The sequence below is a fragment of the Passer montanus genome, unplaced genomic scaffold (assembly GCF_014805655.1).
Source record: "Passer montanus isolate IOZ18808 unplaced genomic scaffold, ASM1480565v1 scaffold1, whole genome shotgun sequence".
Taxonomy (NCBI): domain Eukaryota; kingdom Metazoa; phylum Chordata; class Aves; order Passeriformes; family Passeridae; genus Passer; species Passer montanus.
The window spans coordinates 12,399,150-12,426,392 of NW_024356504.1; the positions used below are offsets into that span (position 1 = coordinate 12,399,150).

Genomic DNA, 27,243 nt, shown 5'->3' on the forward strand with positions numbered 1-27,243 from the left:
AGCTGCTATTGCCCTCTAATTTTTCAGTGTCTGGAGTTGTTGTCTCTCCCTACCATAATGTTGAGCTGCATTCTCTTGTTAGCCTATGGAAGATGAAATGGAAATTAGGTACCATATGTTTAATAGTAAAAATCATGTTGCAGCTGAGCAAGGATAGGCCGAAATTGAGGGCTTTGACAAAAATCTCTCCCTGAAGAGAGGGTGATTATTAATTAAAGCTCTGCCAAGTATCTGAATTCACATCCTCCGTGGAGCAGCTGAGACTGCAGATACTGATAAACTTGTTAGAGCCTAGAATAGAAATTGCAGGTTCATCCTTCAGAATTTGCCTTTTTCTTTCCTTTAAATTAAAACAAAGAGAGCCCCCAACACCCTAACGTAAAGATTTTTATACTCACCATTTTAAAATCTCTTTTTAAATTGATTGTGTTTTTTCTCAGAGTAACATCAGCACAATTCTTCTTGATGCCTGACAGGGCATAACACGAGAGCCTTCCCCTCCAACTCCAAAAGCTTTTTGCTAGGAGTGGGTGTGCATGTGTGTGTGTGCATACTGAGTGGATTATTTTTAATTTCCACACCCCCCCCCCCCCCCCCCCATGGCTGTGTCATCATAGTACTGAAGTATAACCACTTTTTCACATATTGCAACCTTCTTAACCTTATAAAGTAAAACTAAATAAACATGTCGTTACATATTTGTTGATTTAAGATTGACAGAGAACACACCTCTGCAAACAGCTGTTGAAAGTCTGTTCATGAAGACCCTAGAAAGCCACATACAGCTTTAGTGTCAGCTGTAATATTTCTGAAATGTTTAAAATGCCCAGAGACATTAAAATGCAAAGTCTTCCTCAGCTGTGCAGGATGATGTGCAGTGGGTCTTGCTTAAAGATGTTATGCAGTGGTTCTTGCTTTTAAAATAATCAATTTGTTGTGCAACAAGGATCATATTAATTGAAAAACCTTGGGAAGATGTAATAAAAATAGGTGTAGGATGCTAACGGGACACTTTCCTGTTGAATTTCAGTCAGCTTCTAAGGAATGGATAGAGGTTATTCACATCTCTACAAAGCAAGTGCAGAAGGAAGCAAACATTTCCTGATTCTAAAAACATGTCTTCCCTGTCCCCACAGCTTATCTTTGTCTGAACCAGGAAATAACTACTCTTGGCAAAAACAAATTGGGTAACTGAAAAATAATAATTTCCAAAATCTTTTTTTGTGTGTCACTGTCTATTAGGATTTTGAATTCCTGATTTTTATTTTTAGTTCTAAGGAACATTAACATTTGTGTAGAGCCTGTACACTGCAAGCCAAATACCTATTCATAAAATACTGCTTTTTATCTGTTGAAATCAATATTGTCCAAGAAACTTACAATGCATTTGTTCACACTTTACCAAATTGTGTGTGTCCATTGTGCAAAGCATCTGGTCCTGTGAGGACAGACAACAGTAGGAGATCAGAAAATATCTGGGCTTGCATCTGATTTTGCTGCTCTTGATTACTTCTCAGAAAAATCTGGAACTTAGAATTGTAACCTTGTGAGACTGAAGAACAGATTATTTGTACCAAAATAATAGTAGTTTGCACTGTGGAGATGTTGGTAGTGGCATTGGTAATGATGATGACATGCACTGATTCTTATTGGAAAGAGAAATGAAATTAAAAAGAAGAGTTAAACGTAGACATCTTGTGAAGAAAGCTTTTCTGATCTTATTAAAGAGTTTACAGCAGTATATAAGAATAGTCATTTGTCGGTAAAGGCAAGGTTGGCAAGGTTCCTAGGAGCCTAGGGTGTTTTGGCTTTTTTAGTTGGGGGATCTTTATCCCGGTGGGTTTTTTTAATACCCCTATCTCAAAAGTAGTCTTTACATTAATGGAGAAAATGTAATTTTTGTAATTTTGTAAAGACAAAACAGTAGTTGGCTTTTATAATAATAAATTCTAATTTATTTGGAGGTATTATTTATCTCCCAAATAAAATAATAATAAATGGAAAGGAGAACTATTTGGATTTTTTGGGTATTTTGAAAATACCATCTTTCCTCTGAAGTACAGAGAGTCAAAGGGACAATTATTAAGAAAGGAAGGAACTAGCTTTATGTCAAAACCACATGATCATTTAACACCCTGTCATCAAAAGAACACTTTAATTTAGGTACTCAAGTAAGTTCTGTTTTGCATATAGTGAAAAATATGGTCTAATGTGTGAAAAAGAGCACATCTGGTGGCATTGGTTAACCCAGTGGTTGAATATCTGAAACTAGGAAAGGAAACTTAACTAAACCAAATAAATTAGCCAAATCTATAACAATTTTGAAACACAACTCATACTAGAATAAAGCTAGAATTAGAATATCCATGCACATTAGCTTGGAAAATAAAAATATGAAAGTATAACTGCAACTTTTTATATAATGTTTTATTATGCACTTAAAGTGATTGGTCCAGCTTTTGGTGGTAGATGCTTATTATGTTCTGGTAGAAAACCTTTAGCTGCATGATGGCCTTGAAGCAACTGAGTATTCCAAAGAGTTGCTCAAAGAACAGTGTGTCTTCCAACAACAGAAAACAAAACACGGACAAAATGTTCTCAGCAATGTTTCCTTCTGAACGACAGCATAGATGTGGTGAAGAAGAATTTAAAAATGGAAACCATATGGTTTGATTCTGTTCTTAAAACTCAGTCTTCTGCTGGATTGAATAAAATTTTTTATCAAGTTTTTGTAAGAAACATTTACCCATAACGAAAGAGTGGGATCAGAGTTGTCTACACAAGGACTAGTAGTGTTGTATTGACAACTATTATCAGAAATTTGCCATACTGAAAAATTGAAAATTTGATACATAGAGAAACAAAAACTCCCTGTGTTTTTCTAAGCTTAAAAGGTACCAAGAGCTTAAGGTTCAGTACACCGCTTTCCCAAAATACAGCAGAGAGTTGGAGGTATGGGAGCCAGATAAAACTTTTTATGCTTGGGTTTTGGATCCAGGAGAAAAGATTGATGGGGCTGGTCATGTTCCCTTGGCTGTGCTGTTGGCTTAGAAATGCCCTGAACATGGGAAGACCAGCGAGGAACAGGAGCAAGCTGTAGCAAGTCAGCTCTTGCTGACAACTCTCTTGGCTCTTTTTCTCAGACCCAAGGAATTTTCTTGCTCCTTCTGCACCAGGTGTTAGAGAGGAACTGGGAACTTCAGCAGGAGTTAGGCCTTCCCATGGGCTGTTAGGGTTTTCCTCATCAGGTCTCCACTGAGATGAATGTAATGGCTTCCACCCCACAAGCAGGGTGGATGGTGGTGTGGGCCTGGCTAGGAAGACCATCAGTTGCATATAAATGTTTTGAGTCACAGTGTTCAAAACAGAGTATTCTGTGTTTGGGGAGGTGAGGATCTGAAAATTTGCACATCACTGATTTGCTGAAGTCCATGTTTGTTGTGTGCATTGATTTGAGGTCATACTGAAAGACAGCATGATTTCATTTCAAACAACAATTTGCTGCTTTTAGAGTACATGCAAGGTACCCACTGACCATGCTGTGTGGTGAATAAGTATCTTGAGTAAGAAATATCTTTTTGGGTTTTGCTGTTATCTCTTTTATTTTTAAAGCTAAGCAGGCCCACCTGCTTTTTCTTTTTAGTGTTACAATTAATGTATATTAATTGCTTATGAAGTATTTCCTTTTGCATTTTCATCTAGTTACTTCCCTAGTCAAAATTACAATTTATTTTTATGTGAATGTATTCAGCAGCTACATTTCATTTTAGGATTGATTGATCTGCTTTCATGTGACACTTCTTGCCAGATCTGCCTCTCTTCAGTCTTTGAGTCACCTGGTGAGAATATTGGCCCCCTGTCAGAATATTTTGTCTTCAGCCAGATTCTCTTTCCTTTCACAATTCTACCTTAGAGTTAATTCATGTACTTGGAGCCACTTAGAAGTTATGAAATCCGTGTCTGGTTTTACCGCACAATTCTGGATCTTAAAAATAAGAGCATTCCATGAAGGGCAGTGATAAGATTCTAAGATGTAAAAATTAATCTAGAACAAACACAGAAGATATGCAGCATTTCTGTATATCAGAGGAGTTTTGACAGCACTACAGTAATGCAAACTGTAACAGCAGGGTCTCTAGGAATGTTCTTTCATAGCTGGACTGGACTTAGGTAAAGGGAGATCACTGTTCATCTTCAACACAAAGTTCTGGACGGCTCAGCATGGAGGACATAAGCAGCATTTAAAGGCAAGGACTTTCCATGGTAGCAGAAATCCTTCTGGCATATTTTTGTCCAAGTCAACATCTTGTGCTAGAGAAATCCTTCACAGCAAAAGCTGGAAGACAGGTTGAAAGTACTGCAAAGGGAAGCACTGTAAGCATGGTGGTATGAGGTATATTACATTATGTTGTGGACACAGATTTGAACAATTCATTCCAGACAAACCTTATCAAGCCTCTTGCTGCCTGTTCTTACTGTACCTCCCCTAATGCACACACAGATAAGTTCTTTCAACACTCAAAACCGCACTTGGGGCAGAGACTTCAAGCTACTTCATTCTCCATTCTTTGTCATGCTCATGATGGCATCTTTTCATGCTCACATTTCCACATATGTTCATCATACTGCCAGATGTACAAAGGGAGAAAAATAAATAGCGGTTCAGGTTGATTCATGTATTTGGTTTTCTAAAGACCCTTTTCTTTCAGCATTTTGGAGGTTGCCAAAATTAGGCTTCAGAGATGTTTTAAATGTCAAATGTATCCCTAGCCATTTGCAGTGAATCTGTCAGGATGATTGTTTGCACTGGTTTTGACCATGTTGCTGAAAAATATGATTAAAAAAATTATGTGGTGGTGCTTCACTTCAAGTCTTCCACTTCAAAAGCATGTAAGACAAAGGTATAGTGCAGTGTTTGACATTCCTATTGCCTGGCAGTAGATTTTGGGGCAGCATGAGCCAGGTGAGGGTTATTTTTTCATTTCTGCACTGTGAGGATGTAATTAGCAGCAGTAAACATTATCCTGTTAAACAGCTGTACTGTATTTTTTCCTAGCTTGGCTTTGAACATGTTTCTTCTTTGTCTTCTATCCAGCCAGACATTTGGATTGGTGTTCTGTACCACAGCTGTATCTCATACATTGGGTCACAGGCAGTTACTGAGCCCTGTCAATCCCATACCCAGTGCACCCTGGCAATTATTTACCTGCCTCTTACCCAAGCCCTCTCTTTCTCAATGTGTGAGTTGATGTTGATATAAGTGCTGTATAGAAAAGAGATGCAAAGCTCAAAACATCTTTCCATCTCCAAACATAATTCAGACTGAAGAATGTGTTAATAGAACTCAAAAAGAAAAAAAGGGAACTCTCTATTGCTGTTGAACATGAGTTTGATGTTATTTTGGGGAGAAAAATAACTTGCTTAATAAGAAATACCTAGTTGCTTGTCACTAGCCAGATTAGCAGTTATTTCTAAAGACTATTACGTAATTTAAAAGAAAGCATGTTTTAAAAACTGTTTCAGCTGAGAGGGAATGAGCAAACACCAGTTGCTATAGAAGTGATTCTGCCAGCCATGGAACAGTGCTCTGCTGTAGGTACAAAATCTCACCAAGCATGCAGTAAGGCTGTGGAGCAGGAGAGAAACCTCAGCAAGTGCCTTAGAGAACTAGAAGTACATAGGTTTTGAGAGGAGTTAGAATCTTCAGGCAAGCCCTAACATCATAGACAGCTTTGGAATACAAATTTTCTCTTACTTGCTATAATCTTTTTTGTAAGCAGGCAACTCATACCAGTTTGCGTAATGAGTGATGTATTTTAGAGCTCGTTGATTTCTGCAGGATCTTGATAGCAGTTGCACCCAATAAATGAGCAGATGAAGACAGGAGCTTGTGTTAAAAGCAGGACTGTAGAATGCAAGGGGAAGAAAAGTTTTCACAATGGTTGTAATTTGAAGGAAGAACTTGGGAGAAACTACAAGGAGTAATTCCCCTAGTATCAGATCACATACTGGGAACAGGAGGGGGTGCATCCTGCTGGCCAGGCTCAGGGTGGGTAAACTGCTTTTCTGTGCCTCATGACATGAGTGGAGAACAACTCATACATGAGGGAAAATCGTAGGAGAAATCCTGGCGATAGCTGCTATTGTTATATAGGTTCCCAGTTTGTTCCTAGACTCACTCTGCTGAAATTTCTTGGCAGCCTTCCATGGTGCCTGGTTCTTTGCAAGAGCCGTGCTATATAGGACAGTGCCATAAATCACTAAGCCATCTTTGCACAGTGGAAGGTAGTCCATGAAGTTTCTGCAAAGAACAGATGTGCAGAGACCTGTTAATGGGCTGGAGCAGTCCAAGGCAGCCTCCAGCCTGCTGGCCAGGTCACTGTGCTCACAGAAATACCCAGGGCTGTGGCTCTTCACCACCACCACCACTTTCTGCACTTTCCGGAACTGACACAGTAGCAGAGACAAGATCATCCTTCAGGGATTTTTCGCCACAAAAGGTTATGTAGCTCTTCACTTTAAGAAGCTTTAGGGAGCAGGATATGGAGAATGCTGGCTGTTAAATGTTGTGCTGGGTACAAGCACCGTGAGCAGTTTGCCTCTCATTTATAGCATGTGCTTTTGCTCTGCACTCAGAAAAATTCTGGAGAAAGCTTGAGAAGTTTTGATTTATGGACAATAAAGCTTTCTGAATGGAATGACATATTTGGAAAATAAGTGGTATGAATAAGGAAGTACCTGCTCCAACTATTATGCACAATTTCTGTTGCTTTATTACAGCTTCTAAAATGGTACATTCAGGTATGCACTGATTTTCATTGATGTTTGTATGTTTTTAGGCTATAGATGGATAGTTCTATTTTGTATCAGTGTAGATGCTCACAATTTCAGATAAAAGAAGGAAGCACCCACCTCATCGATTGTGTCCTGGGTTTACTCCCTTGCAGTTATTTGAAGCCATCCAATAACTATTGCATAAACAGCAGAGTCTTGAAATTGGTCACAAAGAGTGATAGCTCTACTGAAAGGTGTATTTAAATGCTCTTTGTGGGGAAAGTACTTTGTGAATAGGGTTTGCCTTTGAATAACTGTCACTTTGCAAGTGAACAGTTAATTGAGTACTCTTAACCAACTAAGCTTAATTTCTTAGCCTTCTAATATATTTTGAAGAATTTTTAAGACTAATCAGCTACTGCAGAAATAGAATTAGGTCTTTTGACATAGTATGTTTTGAAATTATACTCACTCTGTTGAAGTTCTATTTAGTAGGTAAGACGACAAAAGTTCATTTTTCCCCAAATTCCCCTTTCATATACTGATAACACTTCTCATAATTCTGGGTTCTTGTACAGTGATAAAGAGCCTCTTACCAATAGAGGCTCAGTGCATAGGTATACCTGTTAGTGTAGTAAGTTACATTATGTTCTCAAGTCAAAGCAAACTCCTTTTGCATCATTTTTCTCTTCCATGCTCAGGGCACCCTAACAAGTGTCATCGACAACCAAACAGAGGGGATGTGGGAAGGAGCTTGGGAAACCTGTGCTCCATATGCAGGCCAAGAGAATTGCTGGTTTTAAATTGAAAGTGGGATTTTTATTCCAAGGAAAATTGCAAGCAGGAACAAATTCTACTCTAAAAATGATCAAGATACCTAATTCTGATAAACTTTTCAGAGTGCTTCAGAAACAGTCATTGTTCTTATACCTGGGATTGCTGCTCAAGCTTAGTTGCTGAGATCTCTGTGTGCTCACCTTTGGGCTGCATAGCAGACTGGGCTTACCCGGTACTGAGAAGCTGAGAAACTGGCAATAAGAAAAAGAAACTTGAAACTTTCCTGAGGGATGTTTTTGTTTTAGTTGAAATTGCTTATATTTACAGAAATGTACAGATTTTTTTTTGCCGACTTTGTTGATCAGCTTTCATGAATCTTCCACTTGTCACATTCCAGAACAGAATGATATTAAATCAGATGTAATATTTTTGTGTCTGTCAGTTGGGGTCTTACTGGGATTTTCTCTCTCTCTCTCTTTTTTCTCTTTCCATACTGTGCTAGCAAGCAAGCCTACCACTGACAAGGCAATTGGTCTGCTTTAACTGGTCTGTACACTGAGAGAGTCCCAGCTTAAATCTATAACATGTTGTTTTATACATACCAGGATTTTAACTGCCTGGAATTCTTTTCTATAAAGCACTGTTTTCTGGCTTATTCTGTGGTGCCACTGAGAATATTGAACAAGATTGTGCTTGAAATTGTTGATTTCTTTGTCACTTCCATCTATGTATGGGTTTGCATTCCATAATTATAGTCTATATAAATTGTTTCATTTTGCATAGAGCAAAGGGTACTAGGATATAAAATAAAGTGATTTGTGTGTTTGTTATAAGAGGATGTTCTTTTCTCAATTTCCTTACACATGTATAATACATTTTAGGTATGGGAAAATTGTATCCACGAAGGCTATTTTGGACAAGACTACAAACAAATGCAAAGGTATGTTTATTTTCCTTTATACTGTGTTCCTCTGAAAGCCATAACTGAATCTATGAATTGTGTTAATGTTGTATTTTAAGTTCATTTTACCTTTGTTGGTTTGGTTTGGGTTTTTTTTTTTCCCATTCTTGCTCCTAAGTGAGTTTTATTCTTGCTGGTGGTTGGTGTATTCAGTGCATTTGCCTCCAGTGGAGCTGGCAGGCAGCCGGTGTCGGTGGCGCAGCCAAGCCAGAGTGGAGCTGACATGCACAGTGCTGGCTGGCAGCTCATCTCTATTTTAAAAACAAAAATGGAGTTAAAAGCAGCTTTTCCCCTTTTGCCTGGAGAAACTGGGGAAGCTTGCAGATGACCATTCAACTAAACTAAGCATCTTAAAAAATTACACATTGTGGAAATAAGCTCCATTGATTAGTGTAGCTTGAAGCAGCACTTAATTACATGTTCCAGTACTCTAATTGTGTTTTGTTATATTCTATTGAATGTATTGGGAGCAAAGAGAGGGTTCATTTTCAATGAAGTAATTGCAGCTGGAAAAAAAAATTAGAAGTCTTCTAGATAAGCAGAATATATCAGTTCATGGATTTTCACCACTCACTGCAATTGCAGCAATTCAGATCCCAGCATGATTGTGGTGGGAGAAGGTGTGGTGGCAGACACTGAAATACCAGATTTCAGACTTTAATTTTTTACAACGAAGGGAATATTTCCTAAGCAAAGTGAAATATTAAGTCAGCTGATTGAGCAGTGTTAATAAACATAATGCCCATGAACAAGCAGAACGCTGATAGGCAGAGGGAGGAGAGTTCATCATTAATTAAGAGAAAGCTTTTGTGCAGAACTTGAAAGCAGTGCAGAGACATAGCTGCTCAATTCCCCATCTTAAGCAAATTGAAGAGGAACTGACAGTTCAGAAACTGAAATGTTTAGAAAATTTTTTCCTAGCTTGTATGCAGATGTCATTGTGACTAGGAAAGGGGAGATGCCCTTTTCAATTATTTTAATTAGTTAATGCCTATGATTGCACTTACCGGATTTAGCCTGTCCATTCTGTCAGTTCCTGAAGTGTTCAGTAGTCCTTTCAGAGATACAGAAATTCTCAGATTAATTCTTAAAGAGATTTAAGATGGCTTTTTCAATACAGAATTTAAATCTCACTGATGAAAAGCAGTAGCTAGCAGCCTGTTGTGACAGTACACTGCAAGGTAAGGCTCCAGAGAAGCTCTCTGCGTGTCGCTGCAATTGCAATGGGAACATAAATAGGCAGAATGTAAATATCTAACTGGAATTTAACCAAAAGATTGACAGCATCTCTGGCTTTTGCCAAAAAACACACCATAGGGTTTAAACTAACTGGAACAACAAGCAATTGAGTTTCTATATCATCTGGAAGGTGGCAAAACCAGCTTTGATGGCATGCTTGGTGTCAGTATGTAACTTTGTCGATGTTGCACCCTGCAGCGTGTTGGTGATAACCCAGGCTGCCATGGGTGTGGAGAGCTAGTTTGGGGTATGGCAAGTTAGTCTTGCCTTGGCAGCACAAAACTTGATATGAACTAATTCACTTTGTTTCATGTCAGGATTTAACAATCCTCGCCGCCACGTGTTACACAAAACAATATGCTGCTTTCTTCAGCTTCTTGGCAGCATAAATAAGCTTGCACTGATGTACAAGGATGCTTGAGTTGTTTTTCCTGAGTAAAGTAAGAGCTTTAAAGCTCTCTCATAACATTAGACAACCTTTTCTCAGTATAGATATATTGTAAGAGAATTGTAATATATTTTGAAGAAATATTTCCATTTTTTACTCCTCCAGAGGTTATTTAATTGTTGGGGTTTTTTTGTTTTCTTTTACCCCAGCTTTAACTCTGGAAAGGGATTTTATTAATACTTGGACAGCTCACTGGTGGAAAAGAGCGGGATTGAAAAATGCATAATGAGGTTTGCAATAGCATCTAGTGGAAGTAGCTTCCAAACTCTGACTGCCTCTTGGTGAGCCTTGAGCCTCCAATTCCCAGGCTGGATTAAAAATCCCAGCCTGTAAGGTCAGTGTCTGTTAAGGCCAGGGTATATTGCAATTTGGACATCCTGGAATCCCTTAGTTCCATGTTCTTGTTCAGAATAAGAAAAGCTGTTATTGCAAATATATGGAATTTGTTTCAATTGATGTTGAACTTATTCTCATATTTAAAGATTGCATATATGGCATAGAATATGCTTTCAGACCAGTTTTTCACATTCTTTCAATAATAGGAAAAACCATTTGGTTTCACTGAAGGTGGGTTTTCACTCACTTTTAAATTTAACTGTCTTTTATGTATATACAGTGAGATAAGTAATTTACCAAAAAAAGGGTTAGATGTGTGTTCTTCAAACTAAATTCCTCTCCCAATTTTGAATAAACAAAACGTAACTTACAGACTTACTTGTCATTTATTCAAACTGGAATAAGAATTTACTTCAGAAAAATTAACAGATGATGCTTTATTTGGTGATCTCTGAAATAATCTGCTGTTTGAAGTTACACACCAGATAATAGAAAGCAAAGCACTGTACTGCTTGTTAACAGTTTGGCCAAAATTCTTATAATGAATGGACATGGAAATGGATTTGTTCCACTAGGGAAGATTCAAGGTTCAACCAGTTCAAGGTTCAAGAACTTTGTTAGGTTTTTAGGGGTGGGGGACACCTGACGACCTGGAGTACAAATTGTCCCTCTTAAACAACAAGAAAACTGTATTAAATAACCATGCCAGTAGCATAACTGTTGGCCATGAAATGTTTGTTTGTAAGCTGGTTGCTGTCTTGTTAACAAAATGATGTTTTCTCTTTCAGGTTATGGTTTTGTTGACTTTGACAGCCCAGCAGCTGCTCAGAAGGCAGTTTCTGCTTTAAAGGCCAGTGGAGTCCAAGCACAGATGGCAAAGGTGAGTTAACATAACCAGCTAATTCTTGCAGGGGGTTGTGAAGGTGAACAAGCTTGTACAACAAGGGCAGTGTGGAGTTTCCAGCTGCAGGGCTCTTTACTTAGAGCACAGTCCTCAAACCATGTGATTATTAAGGTAATAAAATGAAGAGTTTTGTCTGCCATATCCCAAATAATCTCAACTAATTAAATAAAGCATGAAATTGTAAAGTCTCCAAACTGATCTCATTGCATTTATCAATTTATTCTTTTCCATTGGCTTCATCAAACAAAAGTTGAGCAATGGTTTGTAAAAACTACAGCAGGCTTAATGAATTGATTTACAGCACAAAGGTATGAAAGGTTTAATAGATTCTGTTTCTTGCTGAGGTTAGAAGCCTTGTGATTTAGGGATTATTTTTAAGTATACCATGGCAAAATTTAACCTTTGAACTATTTTTCAGCCTATTTCTAGTATATTTTCTGCTAATATAAGTCAAATTTGAATCTGAGCATTCATGATAGATACTTTGAAGTTCTTAGCCAGCTCTTAGCTGACCTATTTTTGTATTAAGGCAAATCCAGGAATTATTAAAAAAGAGAATGAAAGCTATCTTCTTTTTCTCTAATTTTTAATGAACCTTGCCTCCGAACCAGCTTATTAGCCAGATGTGATCTTCAGACAATCTTCAGTGCTCTTTTATGAAATTAAGAAGATGATATTTTAGTAATGATACCATCTGCATTCTTGTTGGGTCAGATGGCCTGGTTCCAAAAGAGAGCCATAAACACCTCTACAAATTTGTTAACTAAAGAAAATATTACCAGTATAATCTGTTGATAGGATTCTGGTACCTCTTTAAGCAAATTTGTTTTTAGTTTGAAAATTATATACTAATTTTAAAAACCTAAAATCTGGTAATCTCAGAGGCTCTTTTATTAAAGTAGTCTGCTAAAAATCTAGCAAATCTTTTATAGTTATCCACTAGGTACAGATTTTTTTCAGATGAGATATTTTCCACAGCTTCTCAGCTAAAGAGAACAGTTAAGCTAACAACATAAATGTCTTTGGATGAATTCCAGGGCAACAAAATGGAAACCATATGTTTCATACTTAATGCGTGTTTCATTACAGCCATGACACAAACATACATGCTTACTGGAAAACACTTGGATTTTTTCCCTTTTACGAGGTTTTATGTATGCTTAATAAAGGCCATTTATTAAATCTTTAGGTTTCAGGTGATCACTTTAAAATATATCCCAGATTTTTCAAAGTTCTGTCTGCCGTCTTATGAATATGATATCTAGGTAGGAGGGGCAAAAAGAGATTTTGAAATAATGTAAATTCATTTTCTTAATGAACTTTGATGTCTGATTTAATTGTTTTCTTGAGTAGATGGAGAAGCTCTAATAATTAACTATAGTAACCTAATGAATAGTTTCTTAATCTCTTTTATAGTATAAATTTCTGACTCATTTCCTCTGACAGTTGCAAGATTGGTAATATTTATTTTTGTTAACATTAATGAAATAATGTACATCAAAATATCCCAAAGATTTGGGTATTTTTCTGACCCTGTGTCAAGCTTGATGACCTGTGGGAAACCTGTAACTATGAGTTTTGCATTCCAGTGAAACTTGTTCTGCTTCTTAACATAGAGAGAATGTTTTGAATTATTAAAAAGACCAACCCCAAAACCAGCCCAATGAACAGTACCACAACAAACAGTCACTAGTGACTATGAGTTTGAGTGCTTTGATTTTTGTCTGTTTTGAGCCATTGGATTTTCCCCCACCCTGGGCAATGCTGCTCTTTTTGTCTGAAAAATCCTAACTCTACTTAGATGCTTCAAACTGGGAATGGCCAGTCACAGTTGCTTGGGCAAGATTTGCAAATCCCACCCTTCACGTGCAAAACAGTATAAAAGTTTGTGGTTTTGTGTTTAGTGTTTTATCCTTTTCCATGTGACCACCTGTGCCATGGTGGGGGTCCTGCAGTGACACTGCTTCAGACTTAAGCCTGAGTGTCCCAGAGAAGGATTTGAGGAGTTTCCTGCCTTTCTGGGCAACTGATTTCCTTACTGACCGCCACAGCTGCTGCAGTTTCAAAGAGGAAATCCATGCCTGTTGGGGTGATTGATCCATGGGAAGGTGTCGTAATTACTCTGTGCCCAGGGTGTGAGGAGCAGCACCATTCCTCAGTGCTCTCACCCTCCCAGACACGGTTCCTGACCCACAGCAGCTGAACAGGGAGGAAAATGTTCTTGCTGGAGCCACGTTCTGACTCTGGCTGCCATAAAGTCCTTTTTGCAGTGTCCTGCTGTAGCTCTAGGTCAGTGAGATAAAAACTACTCACGTCAGCAAGTTCATTTGTAAATCCTACTTTAGTGGAAGTGGTTCTGATTTTTATATGTTAAAATTTTTGCTGTTTTGTAGAGGTAACTTCAAATTACAGTTATATTGTTTTTAAAAATATTAAGTAGTGAATTACATTATGATTATGACTATGATGATGATGATGATTATTGTTATTATTTCCTATCCATGGGGTAAAATCATGCTACATTTAGCAGTCTGCTTCCAAGTTGATCTGACTTGAAAAAAATCCCACTTGCTATGTTTTGCTACTGATTCCTTTTAATTTATCAAAATTCATTTTCTTAGAGTATGTTCTTGCACCTAGAGAAGTGATTATATCCAAAGAATCATAAGTTCAAAAGCTGTGATTTTGTAGAGCTGTGCAGTCTTAGGTAAGATTAGTAGTAGTATTGAAAAGCTCTGACAATTTTGTTTGTTAAAAAAGTTGTGGTTGCTGTCAGAGTGATTCTTCTGAGAACTCTCTTCTCTTCCCACCACCCCACAAGTAAAAGTGAGGTAACTCTAGGTTTCTACATTATTGAGAGCAGGCAGAAAGGGACTTTGTGTATAGGAAGATAGATGCACACAGAAAATGAGCTATATATTGGTATTTGAATGGAAATTTAAAATGCTGAGACTGTGTAAGGATGTTTTAGAAATGGTGAGGTGTAAATGCTATGGAGATGTCAGACTCCTAAATTCTCATAGGCTTTTGACTTTGAGGTTAACATAAAGCATCCAAATCACTGCTCAGACCAAGTTTTGTTTCATCAAATGGTGTTAACTGAATTCAACTGTAGCTACTGAAGCAACTGTTTCAAGTGGAAAGTTGACTAATTCTTACTTTCTGGATATAAACTAATGTATAAACATAAAAGGTAAAAAAGAGCTACTAAGTAAGAATGGTTAATAAAAACCACATTGCTTCTCATCTGTCTAGCAAACTTAAGACAGGAAGAGAATCATTGTGTTTGCAGCCCAGATAAAGTCAGCAAGAGTACATCTAAATTATACTGACAGCAATGTAGAACTGCACAAGCCAGCTAGAATACCATTGTGGCTCTGCCAGCTCAGACTTCACTGAGTGTTAACTCCTTCCTGGCCTGGCAGAGACATTTGTACAACCAGATTGTCCATCTCCTGGTAGGTTGACAGATTTCTGAGATAATAATGAAAGCCTTATATCTACATAAGGAATTACTGCCACTTTTTGCAAAGAGCTTCCAGTGTACTTTAGACATCACAAGAAGTGTTAATGGACTTTCTCACAATTGAACTTCAACCATGTGTTTAAAATCAGTGTAGTATGTAAAATTGTTTAGGCCATCCAAGTCCAACACAGCTGTGATGGACTCAATGACCCTGATGCTCTGCATTTTGTTGTTGAAGACCTTGTCTTCTCCTGTCTCTTCAATTCTCTCTCTCCTGAGATTGTAGCTCTTCTATATGTACACCTTCACTGTAAGATACTCAAGATAATTTATGACTTAAATGGTTCATATTCAATATTTTTCGGTTTCTGTTTTCCTGGAGTTTTTTTTCCTATGGAAGCACAACCCCTAGAAAATATATGCTACTTACAATAGAAGCCATGAAAGTAGTCCATGGGCATGGAAGATTTCTGTGGTCAGTGAGACTTGTTAATTTGAGCCAAGGAATGCTGTTCTATGTACTAATGTGCATTTTTGTGGGAAGACTCACTGTTTATCCATTCAAAGATTTCCCCAGAGTTGCACATTTTTAGGACTTAGGATTCAGATTCATAATGTTACAATTTCCTCCTCCTTAAAGTGTTCGCTTCCGCTGACACAATGAAGTGTGGTCCTGCTTATTTGTATTAGCTCTCACATTAAGTTATCACTAAATACTTTCAAATATTTTTAGCTTGTGCAAAAAATTAGGGCAAACTTAACAATTGTTTCTTGTTTGAATAACAATGTGCTGACAATGTAAAGAATGTTCTCCCATCACATATTGATTTCTGTAATTCTTAAGACAGAATTTGTGTTTTCTGGAGTGGTCTACAGGCCATCAAAGCATCAGATCAAATTCTGAAACTTGTTATGTGGGGGTAGGTTTTAGCTTAGGATGAATATGAGCCCATTGTCTGGGTTCATGTTGATCCTCTGGAGTGCAGAGATGACCTGAATTTACAATCTTAATATTTTTCACTCATGGTTACTAAGGCAGAATTGTGATGTATTCTCCAGTGCAGGTAGTTTTATCTTTCTTTCCTAAGCTCTTACACTTTAAATTTTCTCTAGGTGACTTTTTTCCCAAGTGTGTTTGGAAAAGATGAATAGTCATATCATATAAAGTGTGAACTCTGGGAGGGAAAAGCTGCTTAGCTGCTTGTCCTCATCTCTGTAACAGAAATCAAGGCTTTTCCACAGATAATAAGCATAATGTATTGAAGGCAGCTCTTCCTTTATGTCTCTGATGAAGAAGATGGTTATAATTGAGCAAAATGAGAAACAGATAACTTTTTTGAAGTTCAGTAATGTATTGCTTATAGTACTTGTCTTCACTGTGACAACCTTCTGGAGAATTAAATCAGTTTTCATTCCTACAGAGCAAAGTAAGAAAAGTAGTTTAGGTTACCATGGTAGCTAGTGCACTCAATCTAACTGGAAAAGGTAGGTATGTTGCAATTTTTTTATTCTGCATCTGGACTTCGGAATGCCAAAGAACAGATGACAGGCAAACTGTCTCTCAAGCAGATTTCTACAGATTTCTACAGCAGTTTTTAGCAACTGTCTTGAAAAGTTTTCTTTCTACCTAGTTTGTACTACTTTTTGAAGGTAATAGTATTAAATCTTACTGTAACAGATTTTAAATTAATGTAATAAATTTATCTCCTTATAATCATAAAAGTTCTTAAAAGTAATTATAAAATAAATTGAAGGTAAGCCAAATTTTGCTTACCTGGGAGCCACATGACTGTCACTTCAGGAATTGCAAGTGCACTAAATAAACAGCTAACAAACACTTGCCTTGAGTAAAGAGCTTCAACCCACAAAAGTCTTATCTCACTTGCTAAGGTGTGCTTGGCTTGTTCTGACAAGGGTCTGATGCCTTCTTTTGAGCTGTGGTGGGCTCACTCAGGGCTCCCAGGGAGCACCTTCCTGCCCTTCTAGCAAAGGGAAAGCAAAAATCACTGAGAAATACAAAAGGAATGTATTAATGAAGTGATAGATCACAAAGCTTATTGCAGTTAAATTCTTTTTCTTAATACAGATGTGCCTGTAAAAATAAATTTAAATGCTTAGTGTATTAATCATATGCAGTTCTGGAGAACTAGTGAAGATTATGGCAGTGATTTTTTCCCTGAATTGTGTTGTTAACAGTCTGTGGTCAGACAGCATTAAAACTGTGGCTAAAACAGACATATTTCAGTGAGACACTGGCCAATTGTGAATTTTGAAGTAGTATCTATACGAAGGCAGACAAGCATTTAATCCCTTCCCTATCAGGGAGAGGATCTTCCTTGCTGTGAGCAGTGCCTAGTCACATGTTTGTGAATGGCTATCTGTTCACTCTGACCTTACACAGAGCAACACAAAACAGATGTCCTTGCCTTTTGCCAAGTTTCTTGCTAGCAATTTAGGAACAATTCCACACGCACAGGGAGGTTTTTGTTAATTTCTTTCAGATGATGGTATAGCACTTCACATTATGTAGGAATCCTGGTTACCTCTTTCTGCAGAAATAAATATTAACAGTTGATCATTCCTGTCATTTTTGATGACATGATCTTTAGGACCTGTTAACTAAGGAAAATCCTGCATGAGATATGAAGACACTCAAATTAAGCAGTTTTCTTAAACTGTATAGAATTCAGAAAAATATATTCAGATTATATGTTAATGGAGGCTTGCTGCCCAAAATTAGAGAACTTCACACTGACTTCAGTAAATCTTTTTGATAATTTCCATTAAATAGTGCAAATAATTTCAAGATATTTAAGGTGTATAAGGGGAAAGTGGCTTATACAATTTCATGGATTTTAAGCAGAGGAACACCTACCTTTAAATCCTAAGAATTATTACAGTGTAAAGGCAAGGTTTGAGCTGAGTTGGAATGTATTTTCCCTGGTTTCACTTTTTTTTTTTTCCTTAACTCCAGAAGAGGAATTAAAAACTCAGATATCAAAGGAATTTTTTTTCTCTTCTGAGACAGAATAGTAATAACACTGTGAATTAAGCAGTGGTGAGACAGGTTTTGGTAAAGAAAAAATTCACAGAACTTAGAGTATTAAACTCCTGCTTGCCCGAGAGAGAGAGGGATGACTTAAATATTTTTTCTTTCTCCTAACTTTCTGAGTTTTAACTGTTAACCTGTAACCATTTGCCATGACAAAATCTTGTATAAAGGCAAACATCTGTTTGTGCAGTGCCTTCTGTGTAAGACAGCACAGAGACAGAAGGAGAATGCTAGTTGTGGCTGCCGTTTGAAAGTCAGCTTGGAAATTCAGCGTGTTTCAAGGGGAAGGAGCTAACTTGCTGCTTACAATCTCTCAAAATGTACCCAGATATCTGTTTCAAGGTTTAGTAGCCTGCTGGACATGACAGGAGCTGCATGGTGAAATAAGTTATTCAAGGAAGAGAGGATGTGTTTTGCATATTAATTGGTATAAATCTTCCACTGTCAAACTGTATAAAATTCCAAATGCACTCTAGAAAAAGTTCAGTCTTGGTTTGCATCTATGCCAGCAATAGTAAGGGTTGTAAATGAGCCCTTTTGTGAACCAGTGGCAGTCTCTTTCTTTTCTTGAAAAGTGAAGAAGTGAATTAAATTAATCTGTCCTGACCTAGTTGGACTTGATGATCTTTATGGGTCCCTTCCAACTTGAGATATTCTGTGGCTCTGTGATTTATCCTTAGAGCTGAACTGCTGCTGTTCCCCAGGGTGGCCGTGGGTTTGCACCTGCAGTGCAGATACCACCTCAATGCACTGTGGAATGTGTTTGTTGGCATCTCAACTATTTTGCTGGAAGAATTACAGATGGAAGAAATTTCTAGTTGTATTCCAGGATTTCAGTGAGACATCCTCATCTGTAGGCAGCTTTTTTTCTTTTTGTTTCCCTCCTGTGCCTTCCATCTTTACCAGTTCTAGCTATGGACATGTTTAGAAGTGTCTTCAAACTCCCCTTTGTCTGCTGTGGTCTGTGTGTTCCATCAAAAAATCAAACCAGAAGTAACTGAATCCCTGGGAGTATTCAGGCTGAGCTAGACTGATGTGGAGATAGGGTCAGGAAAACAGTGGTAGTTTCCACTCAGCCATTCAGCATGTACCTGACCAAACCCCAGTAATTAATAATGCAAAATACAGATTGTTTCATGGGCCACAAGTAAAATTTTTCCATCACATAATGCTTTCTGTTCAGAGAAAACAATTTCCTTAGAACCATTTCCACAGATGCACTTCTTTTTTTCTCTTTTTTCCCCAAGAGCTTTGTAATGTGGGTTAGTGTTGAAGTTGCTAATATTCTTCCGAAGTGCAGCACTGCCTTCCCTAGCAGTAGTGTTACATGATTTTGTGGCAGGAAGTTTTCTCTGGGAGGTGGGTGAGTACAAGCATCTAATGCCCAGCATGTGCAGTGAATGGCAGCAGGTCCTTGTCCCCCTCTTGGCAGGGAAAGTTCATGGTTTCATCCTGAATGCAGTGCCAGGATAGTGTGGGAGTCTGGTAAGCCCTGGGCTGCAACAGGAGCCTGAGAGAAGGGGAGTGTGCTCTACCCACTCAGCTGAACAGGTTCTCTGAGTTTCTGCATTTACTGAATTTCTTTCTCTGTTGGGTGATTCTGAATTTAATCTGTTGGTTGGTTGGTTTTTGTTCTTTTGTTTTTTGTTTTCAGCATGTAAATTACACAGTTACTACTGTGAACAAAATGAGGCCTTTTTTATCTTTCAAATGTTAGAGTTTTTAATGAGAATACTTTTCTGTTATTCTAGAATAAAAACATTAGGAAATTAAATAAAAATATGCAAAAAGTCTGACTTTCCAGCTGGTAGACTGTTTTAGATTATTTAGGGAAGTTTTAGGATATTCGCCTGCAATATATTTTACAGCCTATAATAAAAAGTAAAACATCAGAACTTTTAATTTCAAATACTAATTGGAATTTCAGAAAATCTTGCTATGGCTGCAAGTGCAATTTTGTAATGCTAATGCCTGAAACTTCCTTTAAAGCTTTTGCTAATATAACTCATTAAAGAAGGAAGTTAAGCCTACACATCTCAAGGTGCAAAACAAAATTGCCTAATACTATCTAAGTAACAAACCAGTTCTAACACTGTGAAAGCTGTTCTTCATCTCACATTCCTGCCTGAGGAAATTTGAGCTGAATGTCAAGATGTAACTACTGTAATGCTGCCCAGCAATTAATATTAATGGCAGCTATGGCCTCACAGTGAATCCATTTTCTTGTCTTCTCCTTCTGTTGATTTTTCTAATAGGAAAAAGGATTCAGGTATGATAAGATAATTTGAACCCCAAACTTGTCTGTGTACTGTGTAGATTCAGTGTTGTTTAGGAAGGGGGATGTCTCTACTAGGTAACCAAAGAAAAATCGTACAGGGTAATCAAATGCCATTTATAATGGACCATAAAGGGGCCAATGAGGGCAACACTTGGGAAAGGTTGATTTGTAAGGTATGTGGGATTTTGGTGTGGCTGGGAATTACAGTCATACCAGTGGCAGAGGCATGCACATCAGGAGGATGAAATGGAAGAACATTTCTCTCCTATAGGACTTTTATTCCAATTTTTTTAAAAACCTCTTTGGAAAACTTCAGAACATTAACTCATTTGAACTGAATGTGAGGCTTGGGGTAAAAATGCAAATAAGTAAAGGTTTTTTCCCCTAGAATTTGCTTCCCCATTTTTAATTTTCACTGGTTTTGGAACATGATAATTCCTTTCTGTGCCTAAAAGGTGTGACCTCCCCCCAAGGCCAAAAGCTTTTCTTTTTTCTTTTTTTTTTCCCCCTCCTAGGAAGAACTAACCCAAACTGAGAGGTGATATCTGAGATAGCAGGTTATAAAATTATGCAATAGGCATAATTTTAGTGTAAAGTAGTGAGATATTAATATAGAGGGGGGGGCTTAAGGACAAATTGCTGCCTGTTCTGCATGAGAGGATATCACCATCCATCACTTTATGAAATGCTTTAATGGCAGGAGGCAAGTGTTGTGTTTTCATATGGTTTTGTTTTTGTTGTCTGGTTTGATTCAAACTTCTCTGCAAGCCAGTCAGCCCTCTTTTACAGAAGGAAAATACATTGTAGACTATGCCATCAAATATGTTGGGACCAATAAATATGTTAGGACAATGGGCAGAAACTGATACACAGGGAGTTCCACCAGTAAATGAGGATGAGCTTCTTTCCTGTGCAGTGCTTGGGCACTGGAAGAGGTTGCCCAGAGAAACTGTGGAGTGTCCCTCACTGGAGACATCCAGGAACTGTCTGAATCCACTCCTGTGCAATGTGATCTAGGATGACCAGACACAGTCCTCTCCAACCTTACCCATGCTGTGATTCTATGAAAATTGTATATGTATATCAATAAAATTAATTTCAGATCATATCACTGCTGATGCCAGAAAAGTTCTACTGAATGTGGGCATCCTGCAGAGACTTAAATTTATACCAGGGTGACAGTGGTGACATCAAAGTTCTGCACAACTTTACGGGCCATGTCAAATCAATCAGTGTAGATCAAGAATGTGAAAGAGGTGGTCCCTTGCCACAGCTGGCAAGTGTGTAAACAAACACTGGAAATCATCAATTTCAACAAAAAAGGTTTCTTTGAGGTGTCATTTCATGGCACATACACAGATAACACAAAGTAGTGATAACCTAAGTTCAGGGGAATGGCAAAAATGTGGCTACATTTTTCTTCTCCCTAATTGCTCATCTCCTGGCTGCCCTCCTCTCTCATTTTGTCTGTTCCTAGAGAAAGTGTTTGGAAGACCTTTGTATTGTTTGAATGTATAACGTAAAAGTTTGGTGAAAAGTCAAAAATGCTCATGTGTGGAAGGCAATGACAGTGTCCCACTTGCTTCTATATCACTCTATTATTTTGGTATTATTATGGCAATGTACATATTCTTAAATCCATTTTCTCATTTTTCCCTCCTATTATTTTCCAATTGTCATCCCAGACTTTTCTCTTCTTAATTTACATGTAACTTTCTTAGTGCTACTTTCTACCACTCTTGCATTTCTTGTCTGCTAATTTCTTTCCTTTATCTCATTTTTACTTTTTTTTTTCCTTTGAGAAAAATTCAAAACATGGAGTTTTAACATGGACTATAAACTGGTCAATTATTCACCTTTATCTCTACTTAAAAATGTTTGTGTCAGCAGTAATAGGATAAAGGGAACTTTTTCAGGAATGCTGCAGGCAGTGGCAGAAGATGGAGGTCACTAATACTGGAAAGAGGAGCCTTTACAAAGGGCCTGAGAAGCAAAAATCTGCGCCAGAATTCATATGCAATTGTTTGTTTTAAATTCAAAATGTAAGTGGCACCAACAATAACAATTGGTTTTAATTCTCTTTCAGCAACAGGAACAAGACCCGACTAACTTATACATTTCCAATCTGCCTCTTTCAATGGACGAGCAGGAGCTTGAGAACATGCTGAAGCCCTTTGGGCAGGTGATCTCCACCAGGATACTGCGGGACTCGAGCGGGACAAGCCGTGGTGTTGGCTTTGCAAGGTACCTCGGGGCTGTTAGCCATGCTGGCAGCCTTCTTCCTTTGTTTGGGTTAAAAATGCAAGAATAGGTGGAAAAGGCAGAAATTACGGAAATTATAAAGTCTGTAAAGAGAAGGAAGATTGAAATGGAGTTGTCCAGCAGGGTTTTGTGAATTCCTCCTTTGGTAGAGCTGTGTCTCATCTTGCTTAGATGGCTAAATCTAAATTTATTGCTCTTACTGGACAATTATCTAGAGTAAGAATTCACTCTAAACCACTTCCTTCCCTTTTCTGTACTTCTCCTTTCTCCTCTATCCCTGAGCCAGTAAGCAAGGGTTACGTGATGCTTCACAGAGACTTCTCCTGTGACTTTTCTGGCTCGAGAAGTTTGAATCACAGGCAGCAGACCAGAAGGAAGAACCTTCTCCACCCCCAGACTTTTTTTTCTGTTTTTCTTCATTAGTTCCTTGGAGAAAATGAACTCATCATTGCCCTTTGAACATCAGCCCTTTGAATTTTCAGGCTCATTAACATGATGTCAACTGGGAAAGAAAATATTTTTATTCACTTGCAGTAAATCTCATCTTAAAATATTTGTGTGCTAAGTCAAATATCTCACCCAAATCAACAAGAACAAATATTTTCCATAAATTAGTAAATACCTCCTAAATATTCTGTCCATATGAATCTACTTTTTTCTCTAGTTAATATAGTTACTTTTTTTGGGATCTCTTAATCAAAGTTTTTTCTGTGCTTACTTATTTATGTAAGTCCTGTTTTAAACCTAGTATAACAATCAAAATTTAGAGGCTTTAAATTGATGGTTTCTATTATCAAAAATAAAAACATGCTTCAAGCAAAGAATTGGTATTCTCTAAAATATAAAATCTCAAAAAATAATAAAATTTCAAAATTATTGAAATCAAATTTCAATAATTCAGATGTTCAGCCAGTATTACAATAGCTCTGTATTTGAACAAATATCAGAATCTATAATTAGTGCACTGAAAAGGACTGAACAAATTTATCTCCTAATGTGGCCAAAATTTTTAGGGATTGGTTTTCCCGTGAGTTGGCTGGAGGATATTTCATGGCACTGTGATTTTTATTTTTCTTTTCTTTAAATCTCTCCCCCCACCAGCCTGCTGACCCCCAGCTTCATATGCTTGTTGAACTATCAAATTTCAAGAAGGTATAACAAAGGAAAAAAATTAGAAATAATAGAACAATATTCACTATTTAAGAGGGGAAAACAAGCGAGTTTGGGCTTTGCTAAAATTTCTTCCTGTCCCCTTTAAAAAAATGGACAAGTGAGGTAAAATTAACTGGGCATTTTAATTTCATTAATATATATGTGTTGTATATGTAGCTTTCACTTTTTGGTACTGTGAAGGTTGGAATCCACTAACACCCACTATAAAATTCAGTTGGCATTTTGCTTTCATTCAGTCTCTTCTCCATAAACTTGTTTACCACCTCTACCTTGAATCAGTGGTATGGTAGGAAATGTGGTAGGATATATTTTTTTAATGTAGCTGGAAGTGTTCTAGAATCATATGCAAAAGTCAAAAAGACTTGTGTGTATCCAGAACCTCACTTGTATTGAAGAAATTAAAATAGAATAGTTTTAAAGTGCTTTCTCAATGTTTCTCTATTATGCATTTTGTGTTTTATAGATACATGAGTGAAGTTATTTTTATGTAAGCGTTCATTTGTGTATATAAATATAATATACGTAAGTTATAGGATAAGTATTGCTTTTGTAGCTAATTAGAACTTCTTTCCTTCTACAAGGTGAACATTTTTATTGTATTGAAAAATTCTTAGATAATTAATTAAAGTTAAAATTTTCCAAGAAACCTGTAGACATTAAATAAATATTTTAATTTCTTGCCTTTGGGAAACTTTTATTAGGTTAATAGGGAGTAATGTATTTTATCAAGTCCAGACTTGAGTCTGAAACTAAATTATATTGTTTGTTTCATGTGAGACAAAAAAAAAAATTAGATTTCTTTGATGTAGATCCAATAATCCAGAACTTCTGAAAACTCTCTGAGAGATATTTTTGGAATCATTAGGAAAATCTCTTGTTCGGTCTGGCTTTTTGGTGATACTTGTTGTTATCTATGCTTGTATTTTGTCAGCCTGTGCAGAAAGGATATCAGAATTAAAAAGATACCAAGACTTAGGAATTTTTAGCCCTGGTTGTTTGCTGCTGGGGCTTAATTTGTGGATATGAATTACAGAACTTAATGAGAAAATGAAAAGAAATTATCTGTTCAACATTAACCAAACATCATCTTGCAGGCAGCTACAAAAAAGTTCTTTTAAAAGATATTTTGTAGTAATTGCACATCTGAGTCGTTCAGTGTGACTGAGTCCAAGGTGGCAGTCGGGGCTGGCACATCCTCACTGCAGGTGAGCTGTCCCAGGCCAGCAGGGGCTCTCCAGCCCTCTGCCCAGTCTGTCAGGTCTGGATCTGACAGCATGAGTGCACAAACCTGCTCAGGATTTTGGATACATTCTCAGTAGCCATCACAGCTATGCTGGTATTGGCTCCTGTTTGGAACTTGGAGACAATTAAATAAGAGCCAGGTGCATCATTTAGTGGAGATGATGTGTATAAGCTAAAAGCTGCCAAGTCAGTTTGGGTCATGCAGTCAGGCAGGTTTATATTTGAGTTTATTACCCTTAAACTGTACAGACAGCTCTGAATCCTCTCTTAAGAGTGACATTAACCTTTGCTGCATGCAGCATGGACACTAAGGATTCAATTATGAATGGTAGTGAGTCAGTCCTTCTGCTTCTTTCAAGACAAGAGAGGTACTTGAGGCAGCTTGGACAGCTACAGTATAATTTCTGAGTAAATAAGAGTATTATTTTCAGTTTGGCACTGGCTTTGGTCTCACAGTGCATAAAATGTTAATTGAGCTTGGCTTTACCTTTCTGAAGGTTTGTGTTCTTAGAAAACATCTTCTCCATTGTTCACACATGGGAAAGCAAGCCAGAGCAGTGAAGAGAGGAAAGGCAAGAAATGTGATTTGAGAAAAAGCAAGAAATGTGCTTAAAAAAAATCACAAACATGGGAATCTGGTTGAGTGTTTAATTTATGTAAATTATTCTTTATTTTCAAAGGATGGAGTCAACAGAAAAATGTGAAGCAGTGATTGCTCATTTTAATGGAAAATTCATAAAGACACCAGCAGGAGTTTCTGGTATGTTGCATATATTTCTTACAAGATGTATGAATGGGTTAGTGCTTACATGGTGGAAGCCTGTTACACTGATTGTTGTATCTGGCTTCTCATTTAGAGGCAGGCTTATTAAAATTAAACTCTGTCTTTTTGGATGGCTGTGATGCTTGCTTGGAACACAGTATATCGCTTTTCTGTTGTAAACCTTTTCTGGGAATCTAGTAGTGTTCTCTCCTAGCAGAGAAACAAGCAGCTAAGATGCCAGCTATGTACAAATTTACATCCCATGTAATCTCAATTGAAGTGGGGAAATAAATATCTATCTGAATAGAATTTGGCTGCTTTTCCATGGACAAGGCTTTTTCAGAGGCAAAAATGGGCTGGTTTTGTCATCTGTTCATGATTTTTGAAGCATTTAAAAAAAAAAATATTTGCTTAGAAAAAATGGAGTCTGCAATAGCGCCTGGCATGATCATTCACTCTCAAGTCAGTGTAGATTTTAAAATCCTTCAGGAAAATGGAAGGAGGTCAGCATAGAATGCTGCTTCTAGAAATATTGTGCAAGGCAGAATTCAGAGAAGGCTTAGTAAAATTTTGTTGTCACACCAAGTTCCTCATCAGTTTGTCTGCTTTGTCAGCACTGTTTCTAAGAGACAGAATGTATATTCCATGAGTACTGAAAAATGAGGAGAGGAAATTCAATGCTGCTGAGTAAAATAGAAAGTAAAGAGGACAATAAAGAAGGAAAGAATACATGCCTGACATTCCAGGCAGCTTTCAGTAGGCATTTTATTGAGAATCCCAAGTGGGAATTTTACAAATTACAGTGTTGATGTGGTTGGGGAAGCTGCCTTTATCCCACTGGTGAAATGTTCTGTGCAGCCAGACCCTGTCACTGAGGAGGAGGAAAGTAGCCCTCGGCAGGCAGACAAGAATGTGGCTTGTTTAGAAAACTCCAAACATGCCTCATCCCTGAAAGATTGCTCCAGTTTGAGGCAGTCTGTGCTGCTGTAAGGATGGAAAATGCTTCAGAGCACAGGAAACCACTCCCTTCAGCAAAACTAATCTAATGCAGTATTTCGACTTCCCTAGCCTTGCTTTTGCAGACCCTTTGCACAGGCATTAATTGCTGATGTTATTATTTAGTTAAAACTTTGTTACAAAGCTTTGGTAAATGTAAGCACATTGTTGCATTTGTTACTTTAGTAACATTATAATTTCTTCTTTGTTACATTTAGTAAAAATGTTACAGCTTCTGTAGAAACAGACAGTAATGACACTAAAGAACTGCAACAGAAGCTCCTATTGGTGCTTTTTAGTTTGTTAATTTTTATTTTCACTTGCATTCTCTTGTTCTCAATGAATGAGCCATCAAGCATGTCATTGCTAATCATGCTCTGTCTCCAGTGGGTCTTTGCTGAAGCTGGAGTTGCACCCTTACATGATGAGGTTGAACTAGGTTGAAATAAAAGCTTGCTGCATGGAATTGTAGGAATGATTTTTGCAGTCTGAAGGAAACATTTAACATCAAAATATGGTGAGTTAGGGACAAGAAATTTGCAGAGAACTGTCAATTTTCTGGAACTGGAAAC

At 37.5% G+C, this 27,243-nt stretch overlaps 1 protein-coding gene across 5 annotated transcripts in view; it reads left to right on the top strand.

Annotated features, from left to right (window-relative positions):
- The window catches only part of RBMS1 (RNA binding motif single stranded interacting protein 1), a 143,243-nt gene that overhangs the window by 94,844 nt on the left and 21,156 nt on the right, over positions 1-27,243 (top strand). For all 5 annotated transcript variants that reach the window (XM_039715694.1, XM_039715855.1, XM_039715762.1 and 2 more), the window contains exons 3-6: positions 8,433-8,491; positions 11,324-11,415; positions 22,322-22,479; positions 25,593-25,672. In XM_039715694.1, coding sequence (XP_039571628.1) covers positions 8,433-8,491; positions 11,324-11,415; positions 22,322-22,479; positions 25,593-25,672 — 389 coding nt within the window. The remainder of the gene's footprint in view (positions 1-8,432; positions 8,492-11,323; positions 11,416-22,321; positions 22,480-25,592; positions 25,673-27,243) is intronic.